This window comes from Orcinus orca, chromosome 10 (assembly GCF_937001465.1).
Source record: "Orcinus orca chromosome 10, mOrcOrc1.1, whole genome shotgun sequence".
In the NCBI taxonomy this organism is placed as follows: domain Eukaryota; kingdom Metazoa; phylum Chordata; class Mammalia; order Artiodactyla; family Delphinidae; genus Orcinus; species Orcinus orca.
In genome coordinates this window covers 42,296,029-42,314,076 of record NC_064568.1, presented here as the reverse complement: position 1 = coordinate 42,314,076, position 18,048 = coordinate 42,296,029, and the positions used below count along the sequence as shown (strand labels likewise).

Sequence of the window (18,048 nt, the reverse complement as noted above, 5' to 3'; positions counted from 1 at the left end):
ACGCCCACCAGTCCCTCCTCCTGTCACTCTCTTGTGACGGCTCCATGCCCTCTTGGTCTCCACCTGCCTCTAGGGCTATGCCTTTCTCACTCTCCTGCCCATCCTGGACATGGGTGATCCTTGGGGCTGCACCACTAGCCCTCTTCCTTGTTCATCCTGCATTCCCCAGACAATCTTCCTCTATCACCAGCTCCAGCTCAGACCTCTTTTGGGGATGAAGATGTTTCTACCTGGTTGTTCAAAAGACATTAAAACAAAATAAAACAAACCCCCAAAATTCAACTTCACAGAACTGAACCCATTACTTTCTCCACAAACTGCACTTCCTATTCTCCCCTTCCTGGCCCATGAGACATCATCTACCCGGTCACCTGGGGTAGAAACCCAGTAGTCATCTCCAGCTCTTCTAACCCTCTGCCCCACACTCCCACCCACTCCACCAACTTAATATGGCCCCAAATGATGCCTTGAATCCAATGTTCTCCCCTCCGTGCCACTCTCACAGCCTTAGTTGAACCCCATCATCGTGTGCCCCAGACACTAGAGTCCCCCAGGTCTTCCTGCCTCCAGTCTCTCCCTGTATCCTGCAGCCTCACCTCTATCCTTTCTCCCCACTATTTTCCAGAGTAAACTTTCTAAAATGTGCATCTGATCATGTTATTCCCCTTGCCTAAAAGCCTTCCCTGGCTCCCTAGAGCCTTCACATGGTACAGAGTCCAAGCTCCTGGGCAGGGCTCAGGCAAGGCCACCAAGATCCAGCCCTGAACCACCCTTCCAGTGTCACCTCCCTCCCCTGACAGTCCCACCCTGTGGACTACCTGGCTCTGTGCTCTCCAAGTCTTCCTCTTGTGCCCTTAGGGACCCATATTAGCACCTCCCCTCTAGCCTGTCATGCACATCCTTGCCTCCTGCACCTACAACAAACCCACTCAGGGACCACATCCTCTGCCTTCTTTCTAATGGCCCCAGGCTACACCCAAGACAGAACCCATCACTTGGCCTTTGTGCTACCATAGCTTGTATTTGTCTTATAACACCTATCATTTAAGTATACACTGATCTCTCCTACATGACTGTAAATTCCTGGTGGACAGAGACAATGTCTTTAATTTGTAGCCCAATGAATTGCCCAGGGCCCGGCACGGAACAAGTCTTCAATAAATCCAAGCTGAATAACAGTGATGATACAACAGACATTTATTGATTGCTTATATGCCAGGCACAGTTCCAAGGGCTTTACTGTACTTTGTCAATTAATTCTGACAATAAACCTATGAGGCAGAGACTATGATATTCCTCATATTATAGATGAGGCAACTAAAGCAGAGAAGTTAAGCAACTTCCCAAGATCACATGACTAACAGGTGGCGGTGGCAGGATTCAGACCCAAGTCTAGAATCTATGCCTCTATCAGAAGACAACTTACATATTTTATTATTTTTTAATTTTTTTATCTTTTTGGGTGCGTTGGGTCTTTGTTGCTGCATGCGGGCTTTCTCTAGTTGTCGCGAGCAGGGACTACTCTTCATTGCAGTATGCTGGTTTCTCATTGCAGTGGCTTCTCTTGTGGAGCATGGGCTCTAGGCGCACTCTAGAGCCCTACTGAAGCAGGCTTCAGTAGTAGGTGTGCAGGCTTCAGTAGTTGTGGCACGTGGGCTCAGTAGTTGTGGCTTGCGGGCTCTAGAGCACAGGCTCAATAGTTGTGGCACACAGGCTTAGTTGCTCCACGGCATGTGGGATCTTCCCCAACCAGGGATCAATCCCATGTCCCCTGCATTGACGGATTCTTAACCACTGCGCCACGAGGGAAGCCCCCAACTTATGTTTCTATTCTATTAAGTGATTGAAAAGGGTTTTCTTTTTAATTGCCTTCATGCCATAATATCATTCTCCTGTGAAGTACTGTATAACTACACAAACGTTAAGACTGAAATAGGCCCAAGATAACAAGGCCTGTTTCAATTAGTATCCAGGATAATATGATGATGTAAAAAGGACACACTTGGAAAGGGGTGGAGACAGGTTCCAAAGAAGCACCAATGATGCCATTTATTTCAAGCAACAAGTATGAAAACTTGCTTAAACTGTTTCAGGGGCCATGGGATCATGGCATGAGCACACCTGCTGGTCTAGTCAGAAACTCTCCCTCTAATAGCTCTGCCAGGAACAGGTGACCAGCCCCAGGCCTGTGTCAAAAGGCCACCTGTCTCTTCCACAGAAAGGTAGGAGGTAGGTAACCCCCAAATTGGTCACCTTCTTCTCTCTGGAGCTAGAAAGATTTTCCGGTCAGTGTTTATGGATTACTCAGTGGCAGGTATGAGAAACTGCCTGGCACTAGGCAGAGTGCAGCACCCTCCTCAAATGAACCCTGAGGCAAGTCCCTGACCTGATCCAGGGAATGTGTCAACACCTTTGGGCAAAGTGTGCGAGGCCCTTCTCTGGCTGCACGCAGCACCCACGTACATTACACGGCACACTGCAGGACGACCCGGTGCTATTCGTCCTATGCTCCCACGGACCTGACATCATTCTGCCACCGTACTTGCCCGAGTAAATACTCACTGATTCTGTACACAGTTGTGCTCAATAAGGTCACCGAGAGAGAGACTCCAGAAGGGAGTACCAACTGCATGTTGAAGTGAGTCCTGTTATTCCGGTTTGGGCAGCTGAAACTCCAATCACTGGCCTGCAGTGGTCTCAGATAGTCATGTGAGGTCTGTTTATAGCAAGGTGTTCACAGGGTGGGATTCAAAGGCAGGGAGGGACACTGGCAGGCATACAGATGAATTTTCCTTCCCTTAACAATGTGGTTAAATTGAATTCATTTACATTCCTCTTGTTCTCCAATCTCAGATTTGAGATAATTTACAATGAGGTTAATAAACGATTAGGTCCAAAGAAAGCAGGGGCAAAAAAAAAAAAAAAAAAAGCTGATCATAGGGTTGACACAACTGCTGTGATTGTGTAGTGCTTGGCTTTGGGCTTTCAGCAGCCAGGACAAAAAGAAACATGCTCTCAGCTTTAAGCACCTTCTGGGAGACAGGTGTTGTCCCAGATCTAAATTTTAAATGGAATCCTTCAGGATTCCTGAGGGGGTTCCTAGGATGAGGAGTTAAAATGTATTTATAACTGGAAAAGGTCAGGTGGTGAATTGGGATGGGGCGGGGAGACAGAGCAGGTACCAAGGTCAGAAAGAGTCCCTGAGCCCAGGTTGCCTTCAGGAGGCTGCCTCCTCCAGGCAAGTGGAGCCACTCTCGACCTCGCACCGTCTCAAGTGTTTCAGGAACACAGAAAGCTCCTTTGAAGACATTACACAACCTCAGAGCAGGCAAGGAGAGGGCAGCCTGAAATCAAACACCGGTCTGACTCACGCGCCCGCCCACACCATGCCACCTCCAGGCCAGCACACCTGCCAAGTGAGGTACAGCCCCTCTGTCCACCTGCCCCCTTCCCTCTTCTTACAGGCCTGTCTATCCCTTTCACCCCATTTCTCAAATGGGAGTTCCACCTCCAAGTCATTTCTTTCTCCCCTTTTCTGCTCAAGCTCTTCGTGGACCCACTTACTACTATGTTGGAGTAAATGACTGCTAAATGGTCCAGAAAGCTGTAGTGGTTGCAACTCTTCTGATGTTACATTTGGAATAAGAATTTCAAAGCTGAAAGGGCTACCAGTAACTGTCTGGGGGAGACTGCAGGAGTTTTTTGTCTGTTTTTTGTTTTTGTTTTACTAGTAATATTAACAAACCAAAATGATATACAATGCATACATTGTTATACATTGCTTATAACCTCCAGATATAAACTTTTCTGAAAAATTATACACAACATGAATTCTTGAGATACAAAACATTACAATCCTATTAGGGAACTCCTTAGAATCCTGCAGTGATGCCTTTTTAAAAACAGACTCTGCCTGCAGTGTTAATAAGGAACCCCTAATTGACTTGCTTTCAGTGTGAGATCTGGGCTCCCCAACTCCGTCCCTTGGAAGCCCGGGGTGTCCCAGGGGTTCCTTCCTCTGCAGCCCCACCTCTCTCTGTTTTGTTTACTGGGTTTTGCATAAGATGTCACATGTTGGGAGTGGGGAGAGGCAGGTGGCAGCATGAAGAGCCGGAGATGGGGCAGGTCTGCAGGGCATGCTTTGAGTTGCTCCCCTTACTAATGGTAGATATTTGACAGACGCTTTATTTTTTTGCCCCATTTTCTTTCAGGCCAACAGCAAAACACACCTATGAGAAGCTGAATGGTGTTTGGGATATAGTCTGTGGCTCTCACTTGGGATTGGAAGCCGAGCAACATACAGTGAGAATCACTCTCTCCTGCATCCGACTGCAAGGGGCCAGACTGAGGAAGACCCTGGAGAGGGCACAACGTGGAGGTCAAAGAACACACGTGTGTGAGGGTAGCAGGAAGGCCAGGGCAGAAGCCTCGTCTCCCTCCCACCCGACATCCAGTGCCCTGATTCACATGCCTTCTAGAAACCAGTAAACTCCACACTCTACTCTCTGATCCCAACTCCCCACCAGCCCCAGACCTGGCTGTCCACTGCCCAGCTAGCACTCCTGCTTACACGTAACAGAGACACAGTTTGGCCAGAATAGAAGTCTTGATTTCTCCTCCAAAATCTGTTCTCCCCAGACTCTCCCATTCAATAAAGGGGACCAGCAAATCTCCCAGCTACTCCAGCCAAGACTCTGGAAGGCACACTCTCTGATCCCTCTCCCCTTTTGTCACTCTTCTGAATGGCGGTTCTCAGACCTGGATGAATATGAGGGATACCTGGGAGCTTTAAAGCACCCCAATCCCAGGGCCCCATCCCAGACCAATTAGAGTAGAATCTCTGGGGATGGGGCCCAAGGCATCAGTACTTTTCGAAAGCTCCTCAAGGGATTCTAATATGCAGCCAGGCCTGAGCATTAGGGGCTTAAAATACTTTTAAAAACTTAAAAAATAAGTTTCTCTCCCCCAGCCTCACCGCTCCCACCTTGGTCTGAGCTGCCACCACGTCTTGCGTGGCCCACTGCGATAACTCTCATCTTCCTGCTTCTACTTGCCCCACCTCAGAACCCTATCGCAAGCACAAGGCAGTGTCTTCTCAAAAATCAGGTCACATCATGCCTCTCTGATGGCTTCTCACTGTACAATAGAGACCAAGGTTCTCACGAGGCCCACAGGTCCTGCCCGGCCTGGCTTCTGCAGCCCTCCCCACCGCTTCCAGCCCCTCTCGCCTCCGCTCACCATGCTCCGGTCACCCTGGTCTGAGTCCTGTTTCTCAAACACGCCAAGCACACTCCTATCTCTGGGCCTTTGTACCTCTCCTCTGCCTGCAAGGCACTGCCCTCTGACCTTCACCTGCCTGACCTACCCCTTCATGTTCTTTAGGCCTCAGCTCAAGTGGCATCGCCTCAGGGGTCCTTCTCAGATCACCTTCATTTAAATAGTCCTCCTGGGACTTCCCTGGTGGTGCAGTGGTTAAGAATCCGCCTGCCAATGCAGGGGACACAGGTTCGAGCCCTGGCTCGGGAAGACTCCACATGCCACAGAGCAACTAAGCCCGTGCGCCACGACTACTGAAGCCCACGCACCTAGAGCCCGCGAGCCACAACTGCTGAAGCCCATGTGCCACAACTACTGACGCCTGCTCACCTAGAGCCCATGCTCCGCAACAAGAGAAGCCACCGCAATGAGAAGCTGGCGCACCGCAACAAAGAGTAGCCCCCGCTCGCCGCAACTAGAGAAAGCCTGCACGCAGCAACGAAGACCCAACGCAGCCAAAAATAAATAAATAAATTAATTAAAACCAAACCAAACCACTATGAGCTTTCAGGAGTTCCCTGGTGGCCTAGTGATTAGGATTCTGGAAAAATAAAATAAAATAAAATAAAATAAAAAATAAGTAAGTAAATAAATAAATAGTCCTCCTTCGCCCCAGAAAAGTCACTACCACAGCCCCTGGATCACACGGTTTTGCTGTCTTTAAAGCCCTTTTCGACTTCTGAAATTACCTTGTTCCATCACGTCTTTACTGCCTGACGCCCTACGCTAGGATGTGGGCAGCAGTAGGGCAGGGATTGTGGTCTGTCTTGCTCACAGCTGTATCCATTGCTCAGAAGGACCCTCTCACATAGTAGGTACTCAATAAACATGGCATCCATTTTGTCCCACTCCTCAGTGCCCCCGGGGCTCCTCCTCACTGCTGCCATGGTGATCCTTGTAAAATGACAATCTGATCTCATCACTCTTTTAAAATCCTCAGGGGCTCTCGCTGGCCCCATTTTCCAACTCCTACCCCACTTCTTTGGCACTCTGGCCACATCACCAAACCAAACCCATTCTCCTAAGTTCCTACCACTCCAAACAACCACACTCCTGCATTCCTGTGTCTCTGTGTATGCTGCTCCCTCTGCCTGGAATGCTGTCAGTGTCTTCCTGCCCTATCACCCTCCACCTTCCCTGCCCATGTACATTGTTCTGACAAGAACTGGCCTGGGCATCACCTCCTCCAGGCAGCCACCCCTGCCTAGACTGGTTAATTTTTGTTCTTCCACAGCAACTTGTGCTTCCTTCTGCCACAGCCTTCATCACACGGGGTTAACCTCACCTGTCGTCTCCTCTAGACAGAGGGCACCTTGAGAGAAGGAAGAGTGCCTGGGGCTCAGCAGACACTAAATTATAAGCTGAGACAAATAATGTCTTTTACTCTTGTATCCCCAATAGCAAGGGCACCATAAAAATTTCTGAATGAACCCTTAATTTGTTTCCATTATGATCAAATTGATGCTGCTGAGGAAAACTGTTTATGCCCTGTGTTTCAGGGCACTTATAACCATGTACTTCATTTCGTTCAGGTGACAGCTGTTCAACAATCCTACGAGCAGCTCTAACACTGGGCCAGCAGGCCCCTGCCTGCCAGTGTGTGCGATCTCTCCAGGCACGTGCATGAGAAGAGGCGCCATATGGGCCGGTCACTGGCTCGTGATTGAGCCGGGAAAGTGGCTTTCCCTAGGGATGGATTAACAATCCACCACCTGAACCAGCAGGAAATGGAGCCCTCTGAGAAGGGAACTAACTCAGGACCCAGAATTTTTACTGTGCTTTCCCCAGGACTCACAGAAACGAAATCTGTGTGGCCAGTGCACTGCCACTTGCAGTGCTTTCCCTTTCTTAATTTAAACACACTCGTCCCACGTACTGAAACAATTAAGCCATAGGAAGTCTTTATCAAATAACGCTCTCTCTCACTTTTCCCATACAAGATAATGAGCAGGAACGGAGACTTTAATACTCAACAGCCACTTGCACAGCTTGGTATATTTAGCTAAGTCATTGGGCAGAAAACCACAGCTTTACCCACAGATACTCAACCAAGAGGCACTTGCTAGGGCCTGAAACAGGCTTATCCAGCTTTTCAGGGAAAGATGAGCCTCGCCCAAACAAGGTAAAGGCCACTGTTGTGCAGGTTCCTGGAACTGGATAGGGCTTTAATTTCAGCTTCACCTGGCTCCAGTCCTATCTTCACTGGGAGGCCCCATCCTGATCCAACCCCCAGCATGCCTTCCACTCGGATCATCTGGCCCCAGCCTCGTGGTTTTCTCACTGTGCCTTTCTAACTAGAGGCTAAGCCTCCTCGAGATCAAACTCCTCCCATGGTAGGCTCAATTAATGCAGACACCTACATACAGAAAGCATCATTCAACCAAGACAGGCTGTGGTACAGATGGGGTCCCCTCGGTGGGGCCTGAGTCCACTTTCCCACCCCAGCCCTGGCCCTCCTATTCTCCACATTCCCAAGGTCAGGGGGCACATGCAGGCGGCGGCCATGCCAGGGCCAGAGGAGGAGAGTGTGGGCTGGTCAAAACAAGCCCAGACATACTCACGGGGTCCGTCAACATGGCCCGGCAGTGGGAAGCCAGGGCCAAGAAGGCCAGCAGGTTGAACATAATTCCATTGATGATGCTGTACACGTAGTCTCGGGATGGAATCAGCATGACAAAGAGGACCACAAACTCCGCATAGAGGACCAGAAACCAGGTGACAACGGCACAGGCGATGCCACAGCCATCACGGATAAACCACATGGTTCCCACAGGACTGGGGTGGGGAGGTGGGACGCACTTCTCTGGCTGGAGGTATTCTGGCTTCCGCTCAATGTCTCGGAAGTGGTGGGCGGGGATAAGCATCATAAGCTATTCTGTCCATACTGGCATCTGGAAGAGAGAAGAAAGAACCCAGAAATTTGGTGTGGTCTTGTCATCAAGGAGACTTGACAAAATTACCTTTCCAAAGCGAGCCATGAGTATCTATGTGCAAACTTCTTGCAGAAAAGCTGCCTAAACCTTCTGTTCATTTCCAATGTGAGTTCTTGTCCCTACTTCTGAAAGCTAAAACAGGGCCACCTTGCCCAAAGCCTTCACGTGACAGATAAAGAAAGGGGAGCCTTCAAAGGGCAAATGCCTCGCCTCAGGTCAGCCGGAGCAGCAGCAGCACACACAGCACACCAGCTGGGAGGCGGACTAACAGATATGTTCAAATTTTGACCTAAAAGACAAAGGGGTGGGAGGGGGAGCACCAGGCCCTCTGGGAAAACTCTCTTCATCAGTAACACTGCTGCCTCTACACTGTGGACAAACCCAGAGACTCGTGTTGAGGCTGGATTGAGTAGGAGGAAAGTAGTGGTAACCTAGGACTAGGGTTAAGCTGCAACCATGAAGACCTTCTAACTTAGTGCACTGCATTAGCCAATAATAAAGGCAAAACACTCACTAGGATGGGGAATGTTCTTGAAACAAGCTAGGGTTTTTAGCCCTGTGGCCAAAATGGTTTATTTTCCAGGAATGAGTTCTGCTCTACTCATGGTGATAGGGCAAAGCGTAGGAATGTTGGACAATGAGTCCAGAGATGTTTCCGCACCACCTGCTTGTGGGGCTTCGTGAGTTCTGGTCTCCTGACCTAGGAAAACACCCACATTCCAGCCCCAGCCCCCTCCTCACAGTTGGTGTGAGGGTCGAGGGAGTTGGAGGTGCCTGTTACTCGTGCTGTCGACCGCAAGACCCTGCACACATCACAGGCGGTGTGCACGTCTTCTCTCTAGGAAAGACGTCAGTTACTTCAGAAGCAAGTGCTGAGCAACGCGGCCTTTCTTCCTCACAGCTGCAGCTGAGTCTCTGGAGAGAGCAATGAAATCACTAAGACGCGATAACTGAAGTCTCTCTGTCCATGGCACATGCTGCAAGACATGTCAGTCTAGATTCCCCTGCTCCAGTTCTTTATCTTAAACTCTGGGGCCTGTCGTTTCACCAACCAGGTTTCTCAGAAACCGCGATGGCTCCAGTTCTCTCTCAGATGTAGGGGCCATGGGAAAACCACCCGGAGCACAGTCTATGATGCAGGCAAGCAACATCTCAGTCTTTTGAGAACTCAAATCACTTCACAGCACAGGAAATCACTCAAAAGCAGCACTGGTTGTGTGCTTTTCTGAAGACTGCAGCTCTGAAGGGGAAGGGCAAGCTTTCAATGGTTGTACTGGGTTATCCTTACCCTTTGCCCAATTTTCCTCCTTCCTCCACTGCCCTCACCCCCAACGAAGAAAGAGGATCTGAAGTGACTACAGTAGCGTCATGAAAAGTAAGGATGTGTCCAGAAAGCTGAGAGGGCAGATCAGTAACTACTACTCAAATGATAGACATTCTGGAATCAAAACTTGCACTGACTAATAATGAAAGAATAAGGCCAAGGCCTCCCCTCCCATGGTGGCAGAGAATTAATGGCTGAAAGGCAGTTAAATGTGTACTGTGTGCTTGTCCAAAGGAACACTGACTCAAAAAATACTCAGAGTGACTATCACATTCAACCAGAATTTTCCAATAGAGCAACCTTGTGCTCTTCACAAGATAGTGGCAATTAGTGTTGCCAGGGACAACCTAGAGGCATTAAAAGATGCAGGGATACCTTCTGAAGCACCAAAGAGAAGGACAGCAGGAGACTGAAAACTGGGGACATCTGGGACCTGACCTATGGCAAGCAAATTCTAAAATTCTAAACTCTGTACAAACAAAACCAAACGAACGAAAAGCTGAAATCCCATTATGATTCAAAAGCTGATGGAAGCTCAACATTTTGACAACCTCCAAATGCAAGCATTCTTTTTCCTGCTGCCATACTGATTTGTATGCATATCATCTATGTCCCCACGATTGCTATTTAAGTTCTAAACCAATAGTTTTATTGGACCACAGCCATACTATTCGATTACACATATTATATTCTCTATATCTTTTTTGCAGGGTTGAATAGTTGTGATGGAAAGACCCATTAGCCTAAAGTATTTCCTCTGGCTCTTTACAGAAGTTTGCTGGTTCTAGGTAGTTGTCACCCACCAAATAAATACAGGCACACCTCGTTTTATTTCTCTTCACTTTATTACGCTTTGCAGATACTACTTTTTTACAAATTGAAGGTCTGCAGCAGCCCTGTGCTGAGCAAGTCTATTGGTGCCATTTTTCCAACAGCATTTGTCTCTGTCACATTTTGGTAATCCTCGCAATATTTCAAACGTTTTCATTGTTATTATACTGTTATGTGATCTGCAATCAGCAATCTTTGATGTTACTATTTGATTAAGCTTAGTGAGGAAGGCATTTCAAAAGCTGAGACAGTCCAAAAAGCTATGCTTCTTGCACCAAATAGTTAGCCAAGTTGTGAATGCAAAGAAAAAGTTCTTGAAGGAAATTAAAAGTGCTACTCCAGTGAACACACGAATGATAAGGAAGCGAAACAGCTTTATTGCTGATGTGGAGAAAGTTTTCGTGGTCTGGACAGAAGATCAAACCAGCCATAATATTCCCTTAAGCCAAAGCCTAACTCAGAGCATGGCCCTAACTCTCTTCAGTTCTGTGAAGGCTTTGAGAAGTGAGGAAATTGCAGAAGAAAAGTCTGAGCTTATTAGCAGAGTTTGGTTCATGAAGTTTAAGGAGAGCAGCGATCTCCATAACATGAAAGTGCAAGGTGAAGCAGCAAGTGCTGACACGGAAGCTACACCAGCAAGTTATCCAGAAGATCTAGCTAAGATAATTCATGAAAGGTGGCTACACTAAAGAACAAATTTCCAATGTAGACAAAACAGCCTTCTATTGGAAGAAGATGCCATCTAGGACTTCCATAGCTTGAGAGAAGTCACTACCTGGCTTCAAAACTTCAAAGGACAGGCGGACTCTCTAATGCAGCTGGTGACTCGAAGTTGAAGCCAATGCTCATTTACCATTCTGAAAATCCTAAGGCCCTTAAGAATCATGCGCAATCTACTCTTGCCTGTGCTCTATAAATGGAAACGAAGTCTAGATGACAGCACATCTGTTTATAACATGGTTTACTATTTTAAGCCCATTGTTGAGACCTACTGCTCAGAAAAAAAATATTCCTTTCAAAATAGTACTGCTCATTGACAATGCACCTAGTCACCCAAGAGCTCTGATGGAGATGTACAACTAGATTAATGTTTTTTTCATGTCTGCCAACCAAACATTCATTCTACAGCCCACAGATCAAAAAGGCATTCTGACTGTCAAGTCTTATTTAAGAAATACATTTCATAAGACTACAGCTGCCATAAGCAGTGATTTCTCTGATGGATCTGGGCAAAGTCAATTGAAAACCTTCTGCAAAGGATGCACCATTCTAGATGCCATTAAGAACATTTGTTCATGCCACTCTCTGATTCACTTTGTTATAAAGCAGAAACTAACACACCATTGTAAAGCAATTATACTCCAATAAAGATGTAAAAAAAAAAACATTTGTGACTGGTGGGAAGAGGTCAAAATATCAACATTAACAGGAGTTTGGAAGAAGAATGGATAAGGAGCTGCTTATTATGAATGAACAAAGAAAGTAGTTTCTTCAGATAAAATCTACTCCTGGTGAAGATGCTGTGCAGATTGTTGAAATGACAACAAAGGACTTAGAATAGTACATAAATTTAGTTGATAAAGCAGCAGCAGGGTTTGAGAAGATTGAGTCCAATTCTGAAAGACGGTCTACTACATGTAAAATACTATCAAATGGCATTGCACGCTATGGAGAAACTGTTCTTGAAAGGAAGAGTCAATCAATGCCACAAATTTCACTGCTGTCTTATTTTGCCACCTCAGCCTTCAGCACCACCCTGACTAGTCTGCAGCCATCAAGGCAAGACTCTCCAACAGCTTTTGCTGAAGGCTCAGATGATGGTTAGCATTTTTGAGCATTAAAGTATTTTTAAAATAAGGTATATGGGAATTCCCTGGCAGTCTGGTGTTAGGACTTGGCGCTTTCACTGCCATGGGCTCGGGTTCGATCCCTGGTCAGGGAAGTAAGATCCCGAAAACCATGTGGCACAGCCAAAAAAACAAAAGCAAACAAACAAATAAGGTATGTTGTTTTTTAGACATAATGCTATTGCACACCCAGTAGACTACAGTAGAAACATAACTTTGATATGCATGTGATTTGCTTTATTGTAAAAAAAAAATTCATGACTTGTGACTTGCTTTATTGCAATTTTCACTTTATTGCGGTGGTCTGGAACTGAACCTGCAACATCTCCGAGGTCTGCCTGCTTCCCCTGCAGAACAGCTCAGTGTGACCTAGATGGTCAGTGACGACTCACCCCACCCCAACCCACGTCTGTGGCAGTGTATCCTCCTGTCATCTGCTGCCTGAGGGTCATCTCACCACAACCTGTGTACTCCATTGTTCTTCAATTATCATAAACTGTGTGGTTTTCAGAAATGGATAATCACTGAAAATAAATTTTAGAGCAATGCTCTTGTTTATATACTTGCAGTGATCACATTATGCTCATGGTGTATCTTCACAGTAGCTGACTGTATTCTATCTGTCCTCTGACAATTGCTCAATCTTGATTGTACATACAGCAATGAGTTGACTAAACTTGAGTTGTGTTTCATACGTGTGGTTTTCCTGAGGAATAGGCCCTTCCACATAAGCAAATTTCCCAGGTAACTGTGGCTTATTCCTAAGCAGAAACACATTTTAACAATTTGGATGGTTAAATTGGAAATATTAAAAAGTAAAACAAAAAACAACAAAAAAGGGATATTATAGCTCTTCCTGTCTTAAGTACAATAACCATCCATTTCTTCGGAATGATTTAGAGTCATTACCAGGAACATCAATTAATGGAGTGTGTTAGGTAATGTCCTCAGGGGGTACAGAGAATCACTGGGCTCTCGGCCTCACACCAACTGGCCTGTGCAGACTATTATAATTGTTAATTCTGGCATCTTCTTTGTGTGGTTCTTTGTCTTCCTCCTCCATTCCTGGCTGTCATTTCTGTGTCTACAGCTACCAATCTTCCCAACATACCCTCTATTTACTACTGCTAATTGGCTGTGGACTGGAAAAGCAAATAAAACTAAATCTTGTTAGATTTGTTTGTAAAAGAAAGGTATTCATTTTAGGTAACTGACCTTTAGGGAACACCAGCTATGTTCTCCTACCACACAGTCCTTGAGGGCTGGGAGCCCTGTCTTTTCATTAGCCAGTGCCTGGCACGTAGTAGCCACGTACTATCTGTGTTCATTACATGAATACAGGAGTAAAATGCCATGAGCTTTGTGTTCCCCGGCCCACCTCTTGGAGCCCTTGTTTGATTACTTTCAGGGCTGTGGTCATACTTTAGACGGCGAAGGGTACCCCCAATAGGATTGTGAAATAGGTGGACTGTGACTCTTACTCAAGTTTCCAGATGTTCCACACTCAGACCACGTGAGACCAAAGGGTGGACAGAGGAGCTGTGTTTTCCCACTGCCCCTCACTGGTGAGTGAGAGCCTGTGATCTGGGAAAGAACCCAGCCAAGGGTGTCTGGCAGAGCCAGACACTAAGGGCTGAACTGAAGAGCATGTTCCAATCCACGCTTCAGAGTTTCAAAGAGTCCAATCAAAACCAAGGAAGGCACGCTGCTCTTAAAAATGTACTTAACTAACCCAGCTCCCCCAAAAGCAATGGAAGTAGCTTTCCTTACATTAGCCAACTGAAAATCTGAGGAATATGGGGGAAAACCCACCTTGAAACAAACTGTACAAATTCCCTTCACTCTGTCCCTAGTAACAAAAACAGAAAAGGCAAATATTGACCACTTTTCCTTTTCGAATTAGGGAAATTCCAATCCTTGGGGTTGAGGCTCTTTGCCAAGGACCTACTCCTGACATGAGTCCTTGCGTGAGAGGAGGTGCGCAGAACTGGCTGCTCAGCCTCTGGGGCAGGTCCACAGGGAGGTTGGTCGGTCCCAGAAGCCTCAATACCACTCTTGCCAGCCCGCTCATACCACAGTGGGGCAGCCTCCTCCAGTTTCCCTCCCTACCTTCTTCATCCCATGCCCTTGACCTGTTTGCTTTCTCAAGCCCCCTCTCTTCAATTCAACTCAAAAAGACATGCGTGAAACAGCCGCTAAACACAAGGAACTGTGCAGGGCACTCACACCCAGGGATGACAATAATGTGTGTGTGCTGCCCTGGTCAGGCCCTGCCCTTCCCTCTCCCAGCTCCCAATCTGGTAAAACTATAGGAGAAAGAGATGCGCAGGATCAGAGGTGTTCTGGAGCTCCCTAAAGAAGGTGATCCTGATGATAAGGCAGAGATGGTGTCCAGAATGACAACCTGAGCTCTGTGGGGAGTAGGGTGTTGGAAGTCTAAGAAAACCATCTAGTCTTCCTTCTTAGAGTTTCAGAAGCAAAAACCAAGAAATGACTGAAATTAGTGCTAACTTCCAAAAAACGCCACTGCTTCTGGTCCAGAGAATTGCCTCCAGATTCACCTATAACACACGTGCTTCATTATGCCTGACCACAGTCAGGCCCTTCCACTAATCCAGATAAGCAGACAAAAATGTATTTAGTGAAGTTCCATCTAGAGTCCTGTGAGCCCCAGGGATTGGGGTTCTGGATTGGCCTTGCAGTACATCACTTATGACTCAATTCCCATGCTGCCTATCCATGGCTGGGCAACTGAAAGGGTTTGAAAGTGGTGATTCTAAGGCGAAGCTCAGAGGCCCCATTCCACTATGGCCCATAGGTGGTTGTTGGCCAGCCTAGCCTCCTAGCCTAGTGTTGACAATTAGTGATGGGCAGAATCCAGCTACAGTGACTGTAGTTAATCATTACTTGTTGAGTGAGGGGCAAACCCTTATAAATCCATCACCTGGCCTAAGAAAGTTGACCAAAAGTCCGTGCTTCATGAACAAGGTTCAAAGGCATGACCACATAAAAGTTCAGTACTGGATGTATTAGAACCCCCAAAACCCACTGTTCTCAATCCAGCGAATGTCCCAAGAATCCCAGATCTTCTCAGATTGCCAGCTGCTTTCCTGAGACAAGATACTACACTAAAGTCATGGGTGGCTCAGCTAGATCTAAAACCAAGTCCTTAAAGGCATCTCAAAGGACTTTGTGAAGATTACTTTCCTAAAACAGCACACCCACTCACATTCTCACATCCACACATGCATTCATGCACAACATACAAGCAGATCTTGGCACTGTATAGATTCAGAACTTCTCAAGTTTTAGGGTGATGGACTTCAAGTATTCACAAACCAGCCCTACAGCTTTACAGATGAATAAATGGCCCATTCCCTGGAAGCTCTGGAAATAAATCGGATCTAGCAAAAAATGAATTTATCTGAGTTACAATTCTCTTAATTTGTGTAAGGATCCAAAAGGATTGTAAATTTCATACCTATTTTTAGATGATTCTCAGAAAGAGAGAATGAACCATGAATCACTATGTTTGAAATGTTTCATAAAAAACCAGAATGAGTCACTCAACTCTTTCCAAAAGGTAAGGGTGTGGTCCAAAGGAAAGGTGCCTTATCTTACCCTCTGCACCACACCTTGCCAGGCAAGGAAGGTGTCCAGACAGGCAGAGCTGCTGGCCTGTGCTAGAAGATCTTTACCAAGGAGTCTACATTGTGTCTCTCTCTACAACAGGGTCTGTCTCCCTCTGCCTGCTTGCTGTCTCTGTCATACTTAACCTTTAACAAAAAACAGGAAAAAAGAAAGGAAGGGAGGGAGGGAGGGAAAGAGAGAGAGACAGAAAGGAAGGAAGGGAGGGAGGGAAGAAGGGAGGAAGGAAGGAAGATATCACATGCCCAAACCAAATCCTATATATATTAAAATTCACTGAGGGAACCTGCAAGTGGTCAGTAAGCGAAATTTGCCTTCTTCCTATAAAAGCCACCTTCCTATAAAACCCACTCATGTGCAAACTCAGATTCCTAACAATGAGTCTCCATTTCAGAAAAAAGTTTGGGGATTTGGAAGCTCAAGTAGGCTAACGGTTCCTCCATTTACTACAACTGACTATTACAGTACTACAACTGGCAGTTTACCACCTCCTAGCTTTCTAGATCTATTAAAAAAAATACACACCCACATATAGGATGACATATGTCACAAACACTGGGGATCAGTAGAAACTACCACTCGTTTGGGTAACACATTCATCCTTTTTTATGAGCGTGCTTTATCATATGTTGCAACAATGAGAAAAAAATTAAAACAAGACCACGCATAAGATTAACTGGTAAAAAACAATCACTATCTGAGTCAGAATTTTAGAGTGGGAAGGAACCTTAAAGACCATCTAATAGATTTTAGTCAAACTCTTCTGCTTTACAGATGAGGAAATCCAAGGGCATCTGAGATTTTGCCTAGAACATGCAGTGCTGCTATAGGAATGGAGATGGGCACTATCATTAACTGAATGCCCATTAAGACTGAGGATGTACACAAAGCAGCCCCTCTAAATTCTCACAACAACTTAGCACAGTAGCTTTTATTATTCATTGTAAAGACGGAAAAAGTGAGGTATAGAGGGTCTTAATAATATTCCCTAGATCAGATAAAGCCAGGATCCAAAACCAGCTCTGTTTGCCGCCACAGACCACATTCTGAGCACCGCACATGGCTGCTTTTTCTTTCTTTCTTTCTTTTTTTGTTTTGCAAGAGGGGGACAGGAGGAATGACCAAGCAGGAAACACGAGCTCTGCTTCCTGCTCCCTCGCACACAATTCATGGACCTAAGGAGAGGTCACTTCAACTTAGCTTTAATGTCTTCATCTCTCAAGTGGGGAGGCCTAGTTCTCTAAACTTTGTGACTCTTTTTTAAAAACCTTAGAAAAGGACTCTAAGCAGACTTTGCTTCCACTCCTGGGAGCCTATAATACTCATTCTTTGGGGGAAAAAAAAAAAGAAGGAGCATTCTTTCTTCTATGAGCCATTTTGCTGCTGGTGGCTTCCTCTTTAATGGAGCACAGCACCCACCAGGCCACCTCACACACTAGGGCCCTCAAAAAACACAGCCTTTCGGGAAGAGACCATAGGGACTAGCTGACCTCTTCCAAACTCTGGTCCAGCCTCTTCTACAGATGGGTAAAGAAATGAAACTCAAGGAGTCAGCTGATTTCCATAAAATGGTTAGCGAGCTGGCTAACTTCCTATCTAGGTCTAAAGGATGGTATCCTCTTGTTGCTTATGCGGCCATCTCCCTACATTAACTCCTCCTTCCAGGAAGTCTGCAACCCAGCAGGAAACTCTTTAAAAAGGCAACAATATGTCACTGATTTAGCTACTCAATTAATGTTTGTCAACAAGTGTTATAGTACATGGAACCCTTTGTAATCAGGTGCATGATCTCACCTGACACTGAACTGCCCCTGGCCTCTGTCAGGAGTAGGTTCCAAGATGCCTTCTGCTTGGCAGCTGCCACAGCGCAGGGCACACCCAACGTGGAGCGGGGCCCTGACTCTTACTGAAGGTCTACTGTACTGGGCTGTGTGCTAGACGCACCTCATCCTGCTCTATCCTCATAGCTACTCGACCTTGTAGGATAAGTCCTCACTTTCCCACCCCCTTTTAGAGGTGAGGAAACTGAGGCATGGAAAGGTTACCCTATGTTCATACTGCTAGGAAGCAGTGGAGACAGGATACACTCCCAAGCCTGCTCTCATTCCAGAGCCTAGCTTTAACTACTCACTACAATCATTAACTTTGC

The 18,048-nt window shown here is 46.3% G+C and overlaps 1 protein-coding gene across 8 annotated transcripts in view; it reads right to left on the bottom strand.

Annotated features, from left to right (window-relative positions):
* Positions 1 to 18,048, bottom strand: part of ZDHHC3 (zinc finger DHHC-type palmitoyltransferase 3) — a 53,842-nt gene that overhangs the window by 29,877 nt on the left and 5,917 nt on the right. For 7 of the 8 annotated variants that reach the window (XM_012538263.3, XM_033413031.2, XM_049716318.1 and 4 more), the window contains one exon: positions 7,878 to 8,207. The exons of the other annotated variant lie outside the window; for it this stretch is intronic. In XM_012538263.3, the coding sequence (XP_012393717.1) occupies positions 7,878 to 8,183 (306 nt within the window). In that variant the 5' untranslated portion in view covers positions 8,184 to 8,207. The remainder of the gene's footprint in view (positions 1 to 7,877; positions 8,208 to 18,048) is intronic. 8 annotated transcript variants of the gene reach the window in all.